Raw genomic sequence first — 21382 nt, forward strand, 5'->3', positions numbered from 1 at the left:
TGTTTCTAAGTACATGGTAAATTGCAGCTTGGAAGTTATCAGTTTCTTAGCAGCTGTGAATATTTTGCTGGGGTACACTGGAGATAGGAAAACTACTGACACATTTTGCTCTTGAATTTTGTTTTTAAGACAATCTCTTTTTCTTTATGAAATATTCTGATCACAAACAAAAATCTAAATGTCAGTATCGATGGTGGACAAAAGGAGTTAATGGGAATAAAATAAGTGGGGTAAAGACTTAAATAACAAAATGCTGAAATAAGGATTCAGGATAACCCATTGTAACAATGAGATGTGCAGACAATATGTTGAAAATGAACTTTACATCTTTGCAGGAGGTTGGGGAAGGAGGGAGGAGTGAGGGAGGTGGGGAAGGAAGAGATGTTTAAAAAAAAAGGGAAAAACAAAGGAGGTTGTAACAACGCTCAATAGGAAATGGACTCATTACCTTGCTCGTGTAACTGTAACCCATCTGTACAGTATCTTTACAATAAAAATATATATTAAGAAAAAAGAGAGAAACTTCTCTGAAGAGGAAATAAAAATGGCCAATAGACACTTGAAGAAATGCTCAAGTTTTCTAGCCATAAAAGAAATGCAAATCAAACAACACTGGGATTCCACTTTACCCCAGTTAGAATGGCTATCATCAAGAATTCGAATAACAGATGCTGGAGGGGATGTGGCCAAAAGGGAACCCTACTGCATTGATGGTAGGAGCATAAACTTTAACCACTTTGGAAATCGGTATGCAGGTTCCTCAAAAGGCTCCCATTGAGCTCCCATATGACCCAGCAATCCCACTTTGGGGTATTTACCCAAACGTTTACAAACAAGGCTATATTAAAGCTACCAGCACAAGTATGTTTATTGGAGCATTATTTACCATAGCTAAGGTATGGAACCAAACCAGTTGCCCCTCAGTAGATGAATGGATCAAGAAAATGTGGTATATATACACAATTGAATTCTATGCCTCCAGCAGAAATATTAACATAGCCCCATTTGTTAGGAAATTGAAAGACTTGGAAAAATTATGTTAAGTGAAGTAAGCCAGGCCTAAGGACACATAGGTCCCATGGTTACCCTTATTTGCAATAACTAGTATATGTCTAGGACAAGAAGAAAAGGTCAAAAGCTATGTACATAGGACCATATAAGATGATGATAAGCAAAATGAACCCCAAGATAAGGACACAATTGGTTTTCTCTTTCTTGCTATTGTTTTTAATGTATTTAAATTATAACGTGTGATTTTTTTGTTTCTTTGGTATGTTCTTCCCCTATGAAATAACCCCTGTTTTCACTGCATTTGATTCCTGTGCCCTGAATCTTGTACATACATTTTTCTAATTTGGGGAAGGGAAAGGAAATAACAAAATGCTGAAATAAGGTAACAGGATGACCCATTGTAACAATGAGAGGTACAAGACACTATTTTGAAAACCAATTTTACAGTTTGTGATGGTTGGAGGGAGAAGTTGGGGAGGTGGGGAGGGAAGGGATGATAGGGAAAAAACAAAGGAGGGGGTAACAATGCAAGATAGGAAATGTACTCATTACCTTACTCATGTAACTGTAACCCCTCTGTATAGTATTTTTACAATAAAAAATATATACAAAAAATCCTGCTATGATTTTCTTTTCAGTCATGGGGCTTGAACTCTGGGCCTAGGTGCTGTCCCTCAGCTCTTCAGCTCAAGGCTAGCACTCTACAGTGCCACAGTGCCACTTCCAGTTTTCTGGTGGTTTATTGGAGATAAGAGTCTCATGGACTTTCCTGCCCCAGCTGACTTTGAACCATGATCCTCAGATCTTAGCCTTCTGAGTAGCTAAGATTACAGACATTAGCCACTGGCGCCCTACACCTGCTAAGATTTGTTTTAATACATCATATTTCTTACAAGATTATAATTCAACAAATACATTATAACTAATATAATTCCAAGTCTTTTCACAATGTGATACTCAGACTTACAGTATCTTTCAAACATTCAAAGATCATTGAGGAATGAAAGTAGGGTGAAAATGGTTAAATATGTTGCAAGATAATCAATGTCTGATTGTATTTGTGAAAGAATATAGCTCAAAACAGAAAGTCAATGATCTTGGATATTATGACAAGTAAACCTTCGACTTCATTTTCATGTTGCAATCATTTCATGACCTATTTTAAAAAAAATATAACCTATTTTTTTAAAAAAAATCTTGCTCAATAAAGTAACAATTTCAAGAAATTCTCACTTAAATTTCTCAGAAGTATTTATCCTAGCTGACCTTCACTTGTGCACTACTTTAAGCTGGTGTTCTGTGTGCTGGGAAATGGAACCAGTTTATTTCAAAACACATCCAACCATTGAAGATACTTGCTACTGACTCAGTTCAGCAGATACCTAATTGTGCACAGGAATATTTCCATAGAGAATTCTATTCCCAGGATATGTCTGATGTGGAAGAGGAATTAATGAGTGTCCTACGAAGAACTAATGCTCATGGGGCCTCAGGCATAGCAGTCAAATAGTATACTCACAAACCTCTGTGAGCTTTTTCTATATTGCCTTCCTTCACTAAGCATTTTTCTATCTGGTATATTAACAGTCCTATGACAAATTTCTCTGACCTTCTCTCAGATTTTGAACAAATCAAGGAAATTCCTTCATATTTTTTTATCAAAGATTATCAAAATAAGGTGAGTAAAAAGATTTTTTCCAAGGTCATACATCCTCAGGGAAGGTTGGAATGTGAGCAGATCACAATGCCTAATGTATATGTTAAAGAAAATCAAAATTCAGCAAAATTAAACAAAAAATAAGCAAAACTGAAATTAAGCTGGGACTTGAAAAGGGCAGGGCTGGGCAGGGTGGGGGAAGAATGGAAGAGGGGAAGATAAATGAAAGGGAGAATGCCATCCAGAATCCCATGTATAGTCTACAACATTAAGAAGACGGAGGGAAGGAATGGGTAGGTGAAGGATGTGTGAAAATATTGACAGGAGTGCCATTGATCAAGATATATTCATAAACTGCTTTGTCAAATGGTAACTCCTTTGTACAACTATTTAAAGATTATAATAAAAGGAAAAGATAATTTTTAAGAAAAAATAACATTGCATTTCAGAGAGCCTCTTTTAAACTTTGCAAAGACTTCATTTGGTGCCTCTTAGGAACAATTAGACTATTATTTGTAATTAATTTCTTTCTTAGTCTCTGATTTAAAAATTATTTCAATTTCAGCAAGCGCTATTTTCCCCAAATACAATATGCCCAAATTTTCAATGTATGAAGTTTGTAATCATTTCAGTTTCTAAAATATATTTTCAAAATGATGAATAGACTTGTTTACTTGTTTCATTCAGTTACTATGGTCTCAAATTGCTTTTATTTTTCCTATTCTTTACAACCTATAAAGCTAAAATGTGCTACAAGTATAAATGAAATATAATGTAGTATGAAATATAACATAGTATGAATTAGCTACAAGAGAATAAAAATGTGTGGAAATAGAGACAAGATGTTACAGCCAGGTGATTTATTGAAGAGAAGTTGAGTATTCCTGGATGAATAGATCTCTAGGTATTGACATAGTGATTTAAAAAATCACTGGAAATACAAAATTCAAAAGTTATGAAATTCAAAAAGCTAACCATAATGAAATAGCATGAAAAAAGCCCACAAAACAAGACAAATCCAAGGATAGAAATATGGACTTTAATTTAACTGCAAGAGTAAGTCTGAAGGAAAGTACAAAAAGAAAGAGCAAAGCTCAAAGCAATTTCCACTCACAAACAAAATGCTCTTTTTCTTTTTCTTTTCTTTTTTTTTTTTTTTGGTTGGTCATGAGGCTTGAACTCTGGGTCTGAATACTGTCCCTCAGCTCTTCAGCTCAAGGCTAGCGCTGTACCACCTGAGCCACAGCAGCACTCCTGTTTTCTTGTGGACTTTCCTGCCTGGGCTGGCTTTGAACTGTGCTTCTCAGATCTCAGCCTCCTGGGTAGCTAGGATTACAGGCTTGAGCCACCAATGCCCAGCAAAACTGCTCTTAACAAGGTAAATAATATGAAAAATCTCTCAAACTACACAAATTTGCTATAATTGCCGAGGCAATCTAAATAAACATTGCTTTTAGGGTTAGATCAAAGGAATTTTAGAAAAAATGTTGGATATTCAAATTTTGCATTTCTCTTTATGAAGTTGATGGATGACTCAAGCTAATACATTATGATATAAGAATTTAAATGAATGTGTAGTAGGTATAGTATCACAATTTTTCCATTACATGGGTAGATTACAATATTGTCATTTCATAATCAACTTAATTAGTACTGTTTTTATTTTATGTCTCATATACAAAACATAATACTCATGAAAAATAGCTGAGGTTAAAGATGATCCTAAATTGACTGTGTGTACATTACACTTTGATCATTGAGGTCACACATTTTGTAAGGGCCAAAGTTCTTCGAGTGACATTCTTAGAATACAGATGCTTTCTGGAGATTATCAAAGTGCCATGTTCATTGATGATCCCAAGGCATAGAGAACTGGTAGGTGCTTAGATTATCCCCAGTTATTTAGCAGAACACCAAAATACATGTTTTAAAATAGTCTAAGATATATATAACATGCCCTATGTTGTAATACTTGGCGTGAGCAATAGATGATTTGAAAAGATGAAAAGCTTTATAGAAGAGTTTAATATAAATGTCATATTAAGAAATTATTGTAATTGTTATTTTATTAGTATATGAGTTATCACATTATCATTTTTATTTCATAATAATGTATAATGAAAGGCAAGGTTCACATTCTGGCACAGAGTCACTTTGGATGGCAGCTCACAGGATGGTTTTGAGCACTTCTTCAAATAAAGTATAAGAAAATTTTACCTTGTAGTTCTCACAATATAATCTGGAACAATCACATCTCTGGCTACAAGAATAAAAATGAGCTGGGCGCCGGTGGCTCATGCCTGTAATCCTAGCTACTCAGAAGGCTGAGATCTGAGGATCGTGGTTCAAAACCAGTCCAGGCAGGAAAGTCCGTGAAACTCTTATCTCCAATAAACCACCAGAAAACTTGATGTGGCGTTGTAGCTCAAGTGGTAGAGCATTCGCCTTGAGCTGAAGAGCTGAGGGACAATGCTCAGGTCCAGAGTTCAAGCCCCCTGACCGACAAAAAATAAATAAATAAAATGAATAACATCAATGAGATGTTTCCTTAACTTGACGCCAAATACCTGTCATTTTACAGATTATACTTTCTCTGAAACACTGATGAAGGCAAATGGGTAAATGAAATTTAACTTTTCCTTTTTAAAAACACTCCTTTCTTCCCTTCATTCCTATATTAATGTCTATTTTAGACTAAAAAAACTAAGAAATATATTGTAAAAATGCAAAATAACAGCCAGGGGTGGGTGGCTCATGCCTGTAATCCTAGCTACTCAGGAGGCTGAGATCTGAGGATCACAGTTCAAAGCCAGCCTGGGCAGAAAAGTCTGTGAGACTCTTATCTCCAATAAACCACTAGGAAACCAGAAATGGTGCTGGGGCTCAAGTGGTAGAATGCTAGCCCTGAGCTAAAGAACTAAGGGACAGCACCCTTTGTTCTAGCTCCATGACCAACAAAAAACAGAAATATAAAATAGCTTTCAATGCTACTTACCCTAAATAAGGATCTCTTTTGACAGGATTACCAGCAGTTGAATTTAGGCTAACAGAAATAAATGTTACTTGATAAAGAAACATCTCTACAGAATGGATAAGCAATGAAAATTCAACATAAAATACTAGATACCAAAAGTGTAAACAAACAATTATGGAGAAGTACATTATGCAAAAAAAATCCTTCTTGAAGAATCCTCAGAACCTTAAGATTTCCAACTTTGAAATTGATTAGGTCACTAATAATTATAATATGACTTGATCAGCTTTTTAATTTCTTCCTTAATAATTATAATATGACATGATCAGTTTTTTAAATTCTTCCTTAATTTCAAATGCCAAAGATAGATTTTTTTTTAAAATTCAAAATCTTCCCCTTCCTTGTAGAAATGACATGATTTTTTACCTAACTAGATTGAGCCTGTGGCACCTATTTTGATCATTGTCTAACTCCTAATCATTCTTACGTTATTTTTAAAAGAATATATTCTTACGTTATGTTATTCTATCTCTATCTCAATATTTCAGCCATTGACACCTACAGAAGAAATCCAGTGTGTAGGGATTGGATTACTTGTTTAATGTGACTTACTTAACTTCTTTTAGTTTTTAGTGTTAAGAAAGAAATCTAGATCACACGGTGGCAGATCCTTCATGGTATTTCAAACTGACACTAATATTCCATTTTATATATTACGTTACTAATGTGTCATTTCTCTCTATGTTATCATTAACCTACCATATTACTGTAGAAAAAAACTGAAAAGAATGGCTCTCATTAATGGAAGTCACCCTGAAGAGTTCATTCTACTAGGATTTGCTGATAGACCTTGGCTGGAGCTTCCTCTCTTTGTTATTCTTCTGATAACATACCCCATAGCTATGTTGGGAAACATCATCATCATCCTGGTGTCCAGGTTAGATCCCCGGCTCCACAGCCCCATGTATTTCTTCCTCACCAACCTCTCCTTTTTGGACATTTGTTACACCACCAGCATCGTCCCTCAGATGCTGTTCAACCTGGGGAGCTCTAAGAAGACCATCAGCTACATGGGGTGTGCAGTTCAGCTTTATTTCTTTCACATAATGGGAGGCACAGAATGTCTGCTCCTCGGTCTTATGTCCTTTGATCGCTATGTGGCCATTTGCAGACCTCTGCACTACTCCCTCATCATGAACCAGCGCCTCTGCATCCTGTTAATGTGCATCGTGTGGCTGTGTGGCATTACCTATGCTGTATCAGAGGCCACAGTTACACTAAAGCTGCCCCTGTGTGGCACAAATACACTGGATCACTTGGTGTGTGAGATCCCAGTCCTGATCAAGACTGCCTGCGGTGAGAAGGAGGCCAATGAGCTCACCCTCTCTGTGGTATGCATTTTTATGCTAGCCATTCCTCTATGCCTAATTCTTGCTTCCTATGCTAGTATTGGGCATGCTGTGCTTAATATCAAATCTTCTGAGGGAAGAAAAAAAGCATTTGGGACATGCTCCTCTCATCTCATTGTCGTTTTGTTATTTTATGGTCCAGCCATTAGCATGTACCTTCAACCCCCCTCCTCCATCACAAGGGACCAGCCCAAGTTCATGGCTCTCTTCTATGGAGTGGTGACTCCTACCCTCAACCCCTTCATCTACACCTTGAGGAATAAGGATGTGAAGGGGGCATTAGGCAACTTGGTGAGGAGCATCTTCCGTTTGAAGTGAAAGTTTGTAGACATCCAATTTTACAATTAAGATAGGTTTATAAAGTTGTCTCTCCTGACTCACCTCTCATTAGTTCTTATATGTTCTTTTTGTAAAATGTCATTATATGTATTGTTTTAATTGTACCAGCCAATGATTATATTTGGCTACAATGTTCCAGTATGGACACTCTGATTTGAAAACATAATAAGATAATATAATAATTATAACAGAATAATAGAATAAATAGAATAAGATAATTATCAGGAATAGTAACTTCTTGAAGTAGCAAAAATATTAAAATACTGTGATATAATTCCATTACTCTAAGCTAATCATAAAAGTTCCCTGCCAAACACTCATGAGTGGGCTTCCTATTTGTGCCTCTTAAGAAACATTCCATGATCCTTTGAGCTTCCCAAGAGTCTGGGGCAGCTTTACGCACAGGTCATCATTTGGAGAACATTCAAAGACTCATGAGTCATAACTTCCTCAACTTTAATATATTTGGATGCCTTATCTTTTAAGAAGAATATTACGCCATGTGCAAATGTCTAGTACCTATTATATATCCCAAGCAGAAAAGTTTGTTAAATGCCATTTCATCAGAGGAAGTTAGGGGTGGTGGCACACATTTGTTATCCTAACCATGGGAAGGAAGCCTGAAATCGTTGGTTCTCAGTCCAGGTTCAGACAAGGCAGGAAGCAAGACCTTATCTTAAGGATAACTCGAACAGTAACAAAGATGGATACACAGCTCAGGGGAAGAGACCCTATCACACATGAGGCTCTGAGTTTAAACACCTCTACCACAAAACATTAATCTTGCTTGACTAGCAAGTGTGCTATGTTTCAGTGAAGTCTTTCTATGTTTCAGTGAAGAATTTATTATTAAGTAATAAAACATGTAGCATAAATGAAGCTATACTACTGGTAAATTTCTAAGAAGTCTTTTTAAATATTTTAGCATGAGTTTTTTGAGTCAGTTGAAAGAAGATATGTTATTAGGGTTGACCACTTGTAAACATTTCAGTGTTTCATTGAAACAAAGATTATTTACACAATGAAATTCACTAAAAACTTAAGTAGAGGGGGGAAGAGAAAAAGGGATTTAATAAAAAATATATATATGTGATAAGTCGAAGCAAAGTACATTACATAAATTATCAAATTAAACAAAACCCCTTCAAACACAAAATAAACATTTCAACCTAAAACACTCACCATGAAAAAGTAATACCTTACCCTCGATTAGAATGCAATTTAATTACTTCAACCAACAACATGAGTGTGTATTTCTTTATGTATTTTTTGAGCATAAGAATGTTCAAAGTCTGTATCACTAAATGATGAAAATGATAAACATACAGATCTATGACTCATAATGAAAATTTAATGCTCTGTCCTTAAATTAGTTACAATTTATAAAAATAATGAATAGATTGTACGGTCATGTGATATTGATTTTGTGTTGAGAATTCAATACCAATGTAATGAAGAAATAAACACTTGTAAGTAAAACAATTTGATAGAATCTTTCTAACATACTTTTTATATGACCAGCCATCAAAGAAAATAATTGGAAATAAAATTAATTTCATATTATTCCACACAAGAAACAACCAAAAACCCTGGTTAATGCTAAAAAATAACAGACCATGTGGTACTAATTCAATTCTCAAGGCTAATGGTAAGAAATTAAAAATTAACAGATTTCTGACTGCCAAAATCTCTGAATTTTGCATTCATGCACAAATCATATCCATATTAAGAGTTGGGATTCTCTGATGGGAATTTACATCATAATCAAATCAAATCATAATTACCAGTTAAAGTATCTTTGTCAGTGTTACATACAGAGAAATATAGAATGCTTTTAGTTTTAGAGCTTGGTACTAGAAAGGTCTATGTGTGTTGTAAGCATTACAATAGAGACAGGTTACAGATGTTGTAAGTTTTTAAGTCATCCTCAATCCTGGGCTAGTTAATGTGTACACTCATGTTTAAGTCCACAGATACTCTTAATTCACCCAAACTTTGAAAATATAGGAATTCTAGGAAATATGTTGAATATCACAGGATAAAGACTATTATGAGTGCTGAAGGGTAAAAAAATACAGTAATATTTTATATGATACTTTCCTAGAAAATAATGTATTTCTGAGGTGTATATACAGTATAAGCAGCATGAATGCTGAGTCAGTTAACTTTGGAAAAAATATGTTAAAGGAAAAGTACCTATTGGGTGAGGAAGGTATGCTGAGTCCTTGAAACTAAGCAGGAGATGAAACAAATGCTGAGATTACACTTTCCATAAAAGAGATCCAAAAACTTTCCTCAAGGCCAAGCAAGCCAGGCAGGGCTTTCTCATGGAACAAATGGAAGACATCAAAACATTGAACACTTTCCTTAAAGAAAACAAAAGTGCATGTTGTGAAAATCTTTAAGGTAGTTAAACAATGGTTTCCTCAACACTTGCGGGGGGAGCGGGGAGAGAAGGGAAGGGGGAGAGGGGGGGTGGTGGGGGGGAGATGGGAAGGGATAGGAAGGAGAAACAAAGGAGGAGGCAACAATGCTTGATAGGAAATGTACTCATTGTCTTGCCCATGTAATTGAAACTCCTCTGTACAGTATTTTCATAATAAAAAAAGAGAGATTTGTAGATTGGCACAGCATAATACTGGCTTGGCAAAAAAGTATATCATCCTTTTTATAAGAAAGATGATTAGAATAAATTCATTTACAACTAATATAAATCCAGTGTCTTTTCAAACTGTAATACTCAGAATTATATTACTTTTAGGAATCCCAGAGGCCACTGGGGCATGAAAATATGGTAGAAAAAGGATAAATATGGTGATGTAACAAATCTATGGTTATATTTGAAAAAAGGATACTAAGTAGAAAAAGGAAAATGGACATAACAATTGGCTTGAATAAGTGAATTTCTGATGTATATATACATATATATAGTAAAACTTCATATTATGTATCATAAATGCATACAATATTTGTCAAATATACCTTAATATAACTGGAGGGAAAACTTTAGATGGTGAGAAATGTGATCACAGGAACCTTTGTAGGATACTTATTTCAAAACTAACAGCCCTAGCTCAACAAAGAAAATTATTGTAAAAAATCCTATTCCTGTTCCGTTATTTCTTTTTTTTTCTGTTTTGTTTAGTTTGGTTTCGAACAGAATCATACTATGTAGCCTTGGCTGGGAGAAAACTCATTATGTAGAGGAGTGGCTAAAGGTTTGTTTTTTTATGGTTGGTTGTGGGGCCTAGGCACTTTCCCTGAGCTCTTTTGCTCAACGTTAGCACTCAACCATTTTGAACCACAGTGCCACATCTGTTTTTCTGGTAGTTAATTGGAGATAACAAGTCTCACAGACTTTCCTGCCTGGGCTGGCTTTGAATCTGTCAGATTTCAGCATCCTTAGTAGCTAGGATTATAGACATAGGCCACACCAACCCCTGTCTAGGCCTGAAACTTTTCATATTACTATTTTCACCTCCTGAGTGCTTGAATTACCACCACACCCAGCTTTACTTAAAATATTTTACAATGTCTCTAACTTGACTATGTAGGAAACAAGATATTCAAGGATACATTGTAGAGATGTTTTTAATCAAAAAATTCAACTTTCCACCGGAATTATACATTGCTCTTCTGAAAATATTTACGATTTGTTTTACAATCATGTTTAATTAAGAAAGGATTTCAGATTCATATTTGTTGGGATGTTGAAAAAAATGTGGCAATCTTGAATTTACATGGCTGTGTTCTCCATACTAGTATGAGTCAGGCAGATTGTGCTTAATATATATTTGCCAGGAAGAACTCCTCCATGCTTGTGAAAGTTTTATCTTAGTAAATGTTTATTGAATAAAAGGGTAGTTGGTGAACTGATGAATTTATGAGTTATTGGTCAAGAAGAGATGCAGATTCGAGTCAGTGTAACAAGGACACAGACTACCCTCGTCCAGTCAGTCTCCTTAGTGCCCCTCTCACATCTTTGTTTCTGAGGGTGTAGATGAGAGGGTTGAGGCTAGGTGTGACAACTGTGTAAAACAGGGCAATGAACTTGCCGTGGTCTTGGGAGTTTTCAGTTGGAGGTTGGAGATAGATGCACATGACTGGAATAAAAAAGAGGGACACCACCATGAGATGGGCTCCACATGTCCCAAAGACTTTCTGAAGTCCAGTGCTTGATTTCATTCTCAACACTGCCCGAGCAATGGCACCATAGGAAGTGAAAATGAGGATGAGTGGTATGAGAACAAAAATAGAGCTTGTGACCATGAGGGTCATCTCATTGGCTCGGGTATCAACACATGATATTTGTAGCAGAGCTGGAACTTCACAGAAGAAATGATCCACTTGGCGATGTCCACACAGGGGTACCAGGAAAGTAAAGAGGGAATGAAGTGCTGAGTTGGTAAAGCCACATACCCATGAGCCTAAAGCCAATAATCGGCAGAAGCGAGGGTGCATGAGGACAGTGTAATGCAAGGGTTTGCACACAGCTGCATAGCGGTCATAGGACATCACCACCAGCAGCACACACTCTGTGGCTCCTAATGCAAGAACAAAATAGAGCTGAATCATGCAACCAGCATAAGAAATGGTCTTGTCTGGACCCCAGAGGTTGAAGAGCAATTGGGGGATGGAGCTGGTAGTATAGCAGAGATCCAGAACAGAGAGGTTTGAGAGGAAGAAGTACATGGGAGTGTGGAGGTGGGAGTCCAGGTATGACAGGATGATGATGAACAGGTTTCCTATCAGTGTCAGCAAGTAGAAGATCAAGATGACCACGAAGAGAATTACTTCTAGATGAGGCCAGTTGGAAAACCCCAGCAAAACAAAATAATCATTAGAAGAAGTGTTGGTTTGTTCCATCATTATGTGCTCCCTGTGATCTGAAGGAAAAACATCACATCATCTCCAAAAACATATAATTAAATACCCTACGGTTCACAAGGACAGTACAGTAATGGCAACATGCACTTCATAGCCTTTGTTAATGATTCATAATTCTTGTCTAAGCTGAAGAGCATAATTATGTAGTAATTTAAATTTCTTCTTAGAATTTTAATTATCATTTTCCTTTTGTCTTGTTTGTTTATCTGTCTTTGAGAGTGTAAGGGGGGGTCACAAAAATGGTGGGACAAAGTACGAACCAATAAGTACAGCAGTGGTACTCACTAGACCCTGTTGAAAATGTACTATACAACTTGTGGGAGGGTACAGGATGGAAAAACTGGGAAAGAGTAAGGAAAGGGGTGTCATTGTTAAAAAAAAGAAATGTAGTTTTTATCTGACTTATGCAATTGTAACCCCTCTGTACATCACCTCAACAATAACAATAAGTATTTTTTTAATTTGTATAAGTTAAGTGCAACAAGTAACTGATATCATGTGGAGATTTTGTCCAGTCTCTGTGTTTAGATTTCTCAGCCTTGTGGCATACATATGTGCCACTCTAAATGCTATCAGCAACTTTACCTTGCCTAACTCTCATATCTTCTTTGTTTTTTTATGCTTTGACACAGAATTTCTATCTTCCTTCTCCTATACTTATCTATTTTCCAATTTAGTGATATTTACACACCCTTTTAGAAGTATTCTTACACTCCATATTCATAGGTTATTGTGCATGCATCTTTGTGTCTTTGTGTCTGTTGGTATCCCTAATTATGCTTTATTTTTTCATTTAGAAATGATCTTTGAGTGGAACAAACACATCAGAATATACTCTGGTGCAGGGGGGGGGGCGGCGGGGGGGATTGGGGGGGGGAGTGGGGGGAGGATGGGAAGGGGAAACAAAGGAGGAGACTACAATACTTGATAAGAAATGAACTCATTATTTTGCCCGTGTAATTGTAACCCCTCTGTACAGTATTTTCACAATAAAAAAAGAAAAAAAAACATCAGATTATAAGGATGTAATTGGGGTTAGATGTACTTTATTCTACATAGGCCATTTGATATTCTACTAAATTTGTCATTCTTTTTTCTGACTGTTCATCCTTATATGAGGATATTTGATATATCATTCTTTTGTGCAATGCACTAAATAGAAATCGCCTGGAAAATGCTGAAAAGAAAGCTGAAGTCACTAATGTGTTATCAAAAGACTATTTTGTGACAGTTATCTTCCCTAGTGAGGTTAAGGATATCTTTGATTATCATTAACTCAGCTGTCACCTTGATGTTTAGAAAGTAATTTATTCTATGATAACACAAATATCTATATGAAATATAAAATTACATTGTTGTCATTTGGTAGGGTTGTTTATTTGGTCATATTTTACTTTACAAAGGAGTAGAAAATGTGATACAATCACTACTTACTTTTTAACCCGATTGAACATTAGTTCCTATTTTTCACCTTCTATAATACACAAAGATCTATAACTCATATGTGATTTTTTTTCTCCTATGTGTTTTCCATTTTTTTCCAGTGGAAAGGTTAATGTTTCATTTTATCTTATAATTGTCTTGTTAATACAGGAGAATCCACCATTTAAAATCCTTTTTTACCTCAAGTCCTGTCTCTTCCACTTTTACCACATACTTCTTCACTACTTGTCCTGTGGTCTGCAGTTTATATCTTGTTTCCTAACAGGCTGTTGTATAAGAAAAAAATAAGTCACAGAATCATCTATGGTTTCCTCTTTAGGGGGAAGAGGTCTTATAATTGCCTCTGTGTGCAAATGTGACTCTGGTAAAAATGCAACACTCAAAATTTAAGTTTGTTTAGGAGAAAATCTAGTAACATTCAGGTTAAGACTGCAACATTATTCAGATCCCACAGTTCATAATGTATTAATAATGTAAATAATTACCTACTAGGCTACACTACTTCTAACAACTCAGTAGCCATCCGGGGATAATCAGTCAAAACATTTTTACAAAGGAACTATTTTAAAAAAAAAAACAGGAAGAAGAAGTTGCTTACAGATGTCCCACAATGGATGAGTGGATCCAGAATAATGAGATACCTATACACAATGGAATTTTACACAGCCATGATAAAATTAAATAGAATAAGGGGGCTGGGAAGGCGGCTCAGTGGTAGAGTCCTTGCATGTATGAGGTCCTGGGTTCAATTCCTAGGCACCACATAAGCAGTAAAAGCCGGAATTGGCTCTGTGGCGCAAATGATAGAGCACTAGCCTTGAGCTGAAGAGTTCAGGCACAGTGCCCAGGCCCAGAATTCAGGCACTATGACCAACAAAAAATAAATAAATAAATAAATAAATGTCATTTCCACCCAGAAACACAACAACTCAAAGAAAGGTTGGACAAATGGGATGTGTGAAGCTGCAGAGTTGCCTTTCTCTATTTCATGATTCACTCAACATTCTTATAAAGACAGTTTGGTAAAAGGTACAAGAGAAAACAAAAGAAAATACCAGAAGTAAGTAAGGTAAAGACAAGACTTTCATGGTCTAATTTTATTTGATTTTTTTTTACCATAGGGGCAGGAATAAAGTTACTGGTATTGGTTGCAGGTCAATTCTGCTTTCTAAGATTCATAGTCAGCATTGTAGAGGTAAAAGCAGAGTATAGTCTCATGTTTTTAATCATTAATGAAAATGTCTTATTTCTTATTATATTACAGGTTTTGATGCTCTTACCTAGTAATTCACAGTATTTGAACCCTTTCTGTTCATCCTGCTGGGTGTGTCTTCTGAGTTTATTGCTCCTCTGTGTGGATAACCTGATGGCTGGAGTTTGTCTCATAAAGTTATCAGAATGAGTAATTGCCTGCACCTTAGATTCTGGTCCATTACATGGAGTTAGCAAAGCAAAACAAATGTGATTATCGCAGTTACAGAAGTGACAGTCAGAGAGCTGTTAGTCTACTAAAAGTATTTGTAGCCAGAAGAAGAAGCTCATTAGAGCATTCAGTGTTATCAGGGGATGGATCTTTATATTAAAGCAATTGGGACCTTTGTGGAAACAGGAAGAATGTGGCTATATTTCCTTGACTGGGCCCTTGGGAGGGTAAATCCCAAGGTGTCAAGTAATGTCCCATAGAGAATTGTCCTCATTAGAAGCATTTCCCAGGAATGTCACCAGTGTGATACAACACTGCTGAACCAAGATGTACTCTATATCCAAACCACCACTGAGCAAAATACTTGCAGTTGTCTATAACCAAAAGGGAATGGGCTAACGTGAGTTACCTGAAACCTTTTCCTTGATTCCTTATTACTTATGAGGGAATCACAGTCCTGTTTTTACTAATATAAATTTTAGATCCACGTGGAATTAAAATTTTATATCATCAAAGATTGATTCCTTATATAATCAAGATCTAAGTAAATAATCGGAAGGAACAGCACCACATTATTCCAAACAAAAATCAGTTACAATCCAGATTTGTTCTGAAGGATATTATATTGGAGATTGAACCACTTAGGACCAATAGACATTGGTGTATTTTAAAATTGACAGAATTTAAAAAAAAAAGAATTGGTAGAATTGTGACAATTTCCAGAGAAGGAATTTCATCATAAACACACATACACATAGAGAAAGAGATCTAGAGAGAATGGGAGAAAAGTTGTGTGACATTAAATAACAGCTTTGTTTATTATTGTCATTGAAAGTGTCTATCAAGTAACTTGACATTACTTAGAAATACAGACATGTAATTTTTCAGAGTAATATCCAGAACAACTGGTTGTCGAAAGCACAGCGATAGGGAATGACTGCATCTTGTTCTATGAGGTCTTCAGCATTAGTCTCTGTCCCGGGCTAGCTGTGTCTATAGCCAGTTCACTGTAGCTGGATCTCACATTTATAAATTCCAAACAAGACTGCAAATATTGGGTACAAATTGCATCTATAATGAACATAATGGTGTTTTTTTTCTCGTTGTTTTGATACAGAGATCTCCACCTGAAAGTTTGTTTTGTTTACATTAATTGATGTTATCCTAATGTAGGATGATAAATTCCCTTTGCATCTGTACATTTGTAGAGGAAAGGTAGGACACAGAAACCTGAGTGAGTGATGGAGCTCACTGGTCACTGATAGATGAGAAATAGAAACAATTTCAAAAAAGAATTCTCTGATTTCCAAATCAACAATGATCAAAGAATAAATCATGCAGATTCCTCAGAGGTCAGAGAAAAAAATATGCTTAGAAAAATAATACTGATTGTTCCTGGGCTTGAAGCTGTTTGATGTGAATCCCTGGGGAATGTATTTGTGTCTATAAGCCTGTCCTCCTGGCTTACATAGGAATAGAGAAATCAGCATTTATACATAGGTTTAAGTGTAACACAGGGTGTAGAAACATTGGCACCCCTCTATTTGGTTGGGAAGGAGAGACTAATGGGTTAAAGAAGCAGATCCTTCTAAGTAATGAGGCTCTCACTCTACTTAGAAAAGGTTAACTTCTTTTATTGGTTCTTCAGTGCATTTACTTACAGTAGAACTTCATGAGTTCTAGGAAAATGCCAATTCACAAACTTTGGCTTAAAGAATTAAATTGGCAATGGGAGGGCTTCCAAACCTCATGCTATAGGAGTTGAGATGATTTTAAAAATGAGTCCCAGAACTGTCTATTCTCCTTCCCTAATTTTTCTATTGACATCGTTTATGCAGAAATAAGCACTTCTCTTTCCTTGTAGTAATATTGCTGTTCTACCTGATGGCATTGATAGGCAATCTTTTCATATACAAAGTGTGCAAAATTATAATTGTGAGAAATTCTACAAGATTCAGGCAAAATGTACAAAACTATAAAGGCAATCCTGTGGTAATCTTTAAGATTATGTTAACTGATTTTGTTTAGATTACTAATGAAGCAGAACTTCACACAGATATGACCAGCATTCAATACAACATATGTTATAATTACGGTATTTCTAAGGAAATATATATTTGTGCATTAAAAGAAAACATAAATTTGGAATGCAGAAAAAGAAAAGAACATGGGATTTTTTTTAATGGAGAAAATTGGAGAGTTTTATTAAACAAGATTTTCATTGAGGATAGTCATAGACAAATAATTACACCTGGACATGATTAATTAAACAGCAATCTAAACATTCACACAGTGAGAACAAAGAAGGATAACTTCAGGAGAAGATCACAAGGACTCAACTTGTGCATATGATTATATAAAATGATGCTTATCAAAATGAACTCCAAGAAATGGAAACAAGAGTATTTTTATTTTTAATAGAGCTGTTTGTGCTTTTTTCTTTTCTTTCCTTCTTTCCTTTTTTCTTTGGCTTATTCCCTTCTGTCACTATTTTTTACTTCTGTACCCTTTGTCTTATATATGTTTATGTAATTTGGGGAAGGGAAAGGGAAGCACAGAAATGGCGAGGCAAAGAGTAAACCAATTCAACAGTGATACTCATTAGGCACTATGTTGGAAGTGAACTACATAGTTTTGCCGGGAAGGAAGGCAGGCTGGTGGGGGCGGGGAGACTAGGAAAGGATGAGGGAGGGGTTACACTATTCCAGAAGATATGTACTCATTACCTGACTTACGTAACTAATCCCTCTGTATATCACCTTTACAATAAATATTTTTAAAAAAGATTTCCATTGAAAGGGGGTAACACTGATCAAGATATATTGCATTCATAAACTGCTTTGTCAAATGGCGACTCCTTTGTATAACTACCTAAAGATAATTTTACAAAATATTTCCAGGGGACTTTGATCTCCTACACCCAGAAATAGTCATTTGAATAGTATTTATGCACACACGTATAAAAATTATTCTCACAGCAGCTAAGGAATCCAGATAGCACAGTACTTAGTATAAAACAGAAATAAGAAAAGTCACATTGGAAATGTAGAAAGAGCAATTTCCTATTTCTATTCACTCCTGATTCAAGGTCTTAAAGGCAATCTAGCAAAGCAAGATTGACCCAAAAGGGAGATGGAGAGTGAGCTTTCTATGCATCACAGCCGTCCCCAAACTCTTAAAAGAAATCCTGGACCAGGCAGCCCATTTGATCTCTAGCTTCCAGACTAGTTTTCCTACCCCCCACTATGGACTGAATTTCCAGTTTATACGTAATCTAGCCCCCTCTCAATGTTTCTTTTCTCATACTTTACAGAATCTATTATGAGAAAGACAAAGAAAAACAAGCACTGTCAAGGATGTGGAGAAAAAGTGAATCTCTCACTATGGATGGAATGTTTGCCATTGTGAAGACACTCAAAACACTTAAAATAGACCCACCATGTAATCCAATAATCCCTCTTCTGTATGTATATCCAAAAGAAATAAGATCACTGTGTTGAAAAGGCATCTTCTGTCTATATTGATTATTCACAGTATTATTCACATTATTCACAGTAGCCAAGACACACAAAAAAGCTGGCTATTGATAGATGAATGAATAAATAAAATGTAATAACGTGCGTGCATACACACATCCATGCACAGTATGTTACCTTTAAAAAGAAGGAAAAATTGCTACTTGCAACAATATGGAAGACCTGTAGAACATTATATTGAATAAAATAAGCTATGTGGACGATGAAAAATCCCTCCTGTCTTCAGTTATATGTGAATCTAAAATAGTTGAACACATAGAAGCACAAAGGGCTACTAGAATGCTCTTTGCCTTTGGTGCTGGGGATTCAGAAATGGGAAACAGGGTCATGTTAGTAAAAGGGTACAAAACTTCAGTTCAATATCAATAGATCTTTTGAGGTGTATTATACAACATGATGCTAGACATGGCAATCAATTTGAATAAATAAGCTTTTAATGTATGCATACATCAAAATATCACATTAACACAATAGTCACTGTTTTTGATTTCTGTACCTTTTGTCTTGTGTGTAAGTGTATCTGATTTAGGGGAAGGAAGGGGAAACACACAAATGGTAGAACAAAGGGTAAACTAGTTCAGCAGTGATACTAGACTCTATGTTGGAAATGAATTATACAATTTGGGGTATCGAGGGATGGGGAGGGAAATAAGTGGGAGAAAATGACGGAAGGGTCACACTGTTCAAAAAGAAATGTACTCAATACCTGACTTATGTAACTGTAATACATCTGTAATCACCTTTACAATAATAGTTTTTAAAATGGACAGAAAAGAATTCAATAATGAAAGATCAATATGTTGTGCAAAGTTCTCCAAAACCAAAATATTTCTGCACTGCTAAGTGGTTAAGACCAATAAAATGTTTTAATGTCTTAAAGAATTAGTAGTTATGTATTATTTCACTCAACATAGGTTTAGCTATTAATATAACTTATTTTATAGGCACCCAACCCTCCCCCCCCACACCAAAGCTGTAAAGTTCATTTTCGACATATGACTTGTACGTCTCATTGTTGCAATGGGTACATCTGTATCCCTATTTAAACGATTTGCTTTTTCCCTTCCCCTCCACAAATTATAACAACATCAAATACAGTGAAAGCAGGGGTTTATACCATGGGGGAGGGACATACAAATCAACAAAGAAATAATCTTATAAATATTCTAGAAACAATTACATGAAAGGAAAAACATTTAAATACATATCTTAGGGTTCATAATATAAATAAAATTTTAAAAAATTTAAAAAAATCTTATTATTTGCTATTCAAAATGAATAGGAATGATGAAGGAAATATTGCAGATATTTTATCTAGTGTTTACATAAATGGAAAAGAAAAACAATATCGAAAATATTCATCCTAGAAAGACAGAAATTTAAAAAACACAGTCTAGAGATTTTCTTTTAATTGTTGTTTTACATGCAGAAGAAATGCTGTTTGAAAGTGTGGTGTTGATGATGGATGGACTGATAAACCGTTACAATGTACCATTGAAATGTAAATGTCACAGGTGCACAGACTACTCTCCTCCCACCAGTCTCTTCACTGCTTCTCTCACATCTTTGTTTCTGAGGGTGTAGATGAGAGGGTTGAGGCTAGGTGTGACAACTGTGTAAAACAGGGCAATGAACTTGCCCCGGTCTTGAGAATTTTCAGTTGGAGGCTGGAGATAGATACACATGGCTGGAATAAAAAAGAGGGACACCACCATGAGATGGGCTCCACAAGTCCCAAAGACTTTCTGACGCCCAGTGGTTGATTGCATCCTCAGTACAGCACGGGCGATCGCACCATAAGATGTTAGAATGAGGATGAGTGGTATGAGGACAAAAATAGAGCTTGTGACTAGCAGCGTCATCTCATTAGCATGAGTATCCACACATGCTAATTGCAACAGTGCTGGAACTTCACAGAAGAAGTGATCCACTTGGCGGTGTCCACACAAGGGCACCCAGAAGGTAAGAAGGGAATGCAGTGCTGAGTCTGTAAAGCCACTTACCCAGGAGGCCACAGCCAGCAATTGGCAGAAGCGAGGGTGCATGATGACAGTGTAATGCAAGGGTTTGCACACAGCTGCATAGCGGTCATAGGACATCACCACCAGCAGCACACACTCCGTGCTTCCCAGAGCAAGGACAAAGTAGAGCTGTATCATGCAGCCAGCATAAGAAATGGTCTTGTCTGGGCCCCAGAGGTTGAACAGCAACTGTGGAATGGAGCTGGTGGTGTAGCAGAGATCCAGAGCAGAGAGGTTTGAGAGGAAGAAGTACATGGGAGTGTGAAGGTGGGAATCCAAGTATGCCAGGATGATGATGAACAGGTTTCCTATCAGTGTCATCAAATAGAAGATCAAGATGACTACGAAGAGAATAATTTCCAGATGGGGCCAATTAGAAAAGCCCTTTAGAATGAAATCATTCTCAGAAGTTGTATTGCTTTTATCCATCATTGTACATCTTCTACTTTTTTCTCTTCAATTCTTGGGCAATTTGAGCATTAAGAGAAATCATTGATGATAATTGGCTGAGAAATCACAAATTATTTGTTAATTTGTAAACTCTCTTTTTGGGAAACATCCTGGTAGATACCCATCAACTCTTGTTATGTGGGTCAAAGTTATCAGTGTAGAGACCCACATTGTGGGTCTGCTGATGTGACACTTTCAGTGTAGAACGTGATGTCACTGAAGCAATGTTCTG

At 36.1% G+C, this 21382-nt stretch overlaps 3 protein-coding genes across 3 annotated transcripts; 1 reads left to right on the plus strand and 2 right to left on the minus strand.

The window, feature by feature from the left end:
- The first annotated feature begins 6430 nt into the window (after positions 1-6430).
- LOC105996904 (olfactory receptor 2B11-like) lies at positions 6431-7369 on the plus strand. Its single transcript, XM_013031144.1, has one exon. It carries the CDS (start codon positions 6431-6433, stop codon positions 7367-7369), a length of 939 nt encoding a protein of 312 aa, XP_012886598.1.
- A 3960-nt stretch (positions 7370-11329) lies between these two features.
- Positions 11330-12259, minus strand: LOC105997018 (olfactory receptor 2J3-like). The gene has a single exon (XM_013031291.1). It carries the CDS (start codon positions 12257-12259, stop codon positions 11330-11332), a length of 930 nt encoding a protein of 309 aa, XP_012886745.1.
- Positions 12260-20202: 7943 nt separating this feature from the next.
- Positions 20203-21132, minus strand: LOC105997016 (olfactory receptor 2J3). The gene has a single exon (XM_013031284.1). The coding sequence runs from the start codon at positions 21130-21132 to the stop codon at positions 20203-20205; it is 930 nt and encodes a 309-aa protein (XP_012886738.1).
- Positions 21133-21382: the final 250 nt, after the last annotated feature.

The sequence above is a fragment of the Dipodomys ordii genome, unplaced genomic scaffold (genome assembly GCF_000151885.1).
Source record: "Dipodomys ordii isolate 6190 unplaced genomic scaffold, Dord_2.0 Scaffold138, whole genome shotgun sequence".
Lineage (NCBI taxonomy): Eukaryota > Metazoa > Chordata > Mammalia > Rodentia > Heteromyidae > Dipodomys > Dipodomys ordii.

Excerpts from the sequence above, each read along its gene's own strand:
- LOC105996904 (XM_013031144.1), top strand. The coding sequence starts at position 6,431 with ATGGCTCTCATTAATGGAAGTCACCCTGAAGAGTTCATTCTACTAGGA.
- LOC105997016 (XM_013031284.1), bottom strand. The coding sequence starts at position 21,132 with ATGATGGATAAAAGCAATACAACTTCTGAGAATGATTTCATTCTAAAG.
- LOC105997018 (XM_013031291.1), bottom strand. The coding sequence starts at position 12,259 with ATGATGGAACAAACCAACACTTCTTCTAATGATTATTTTGTTTTGCTG.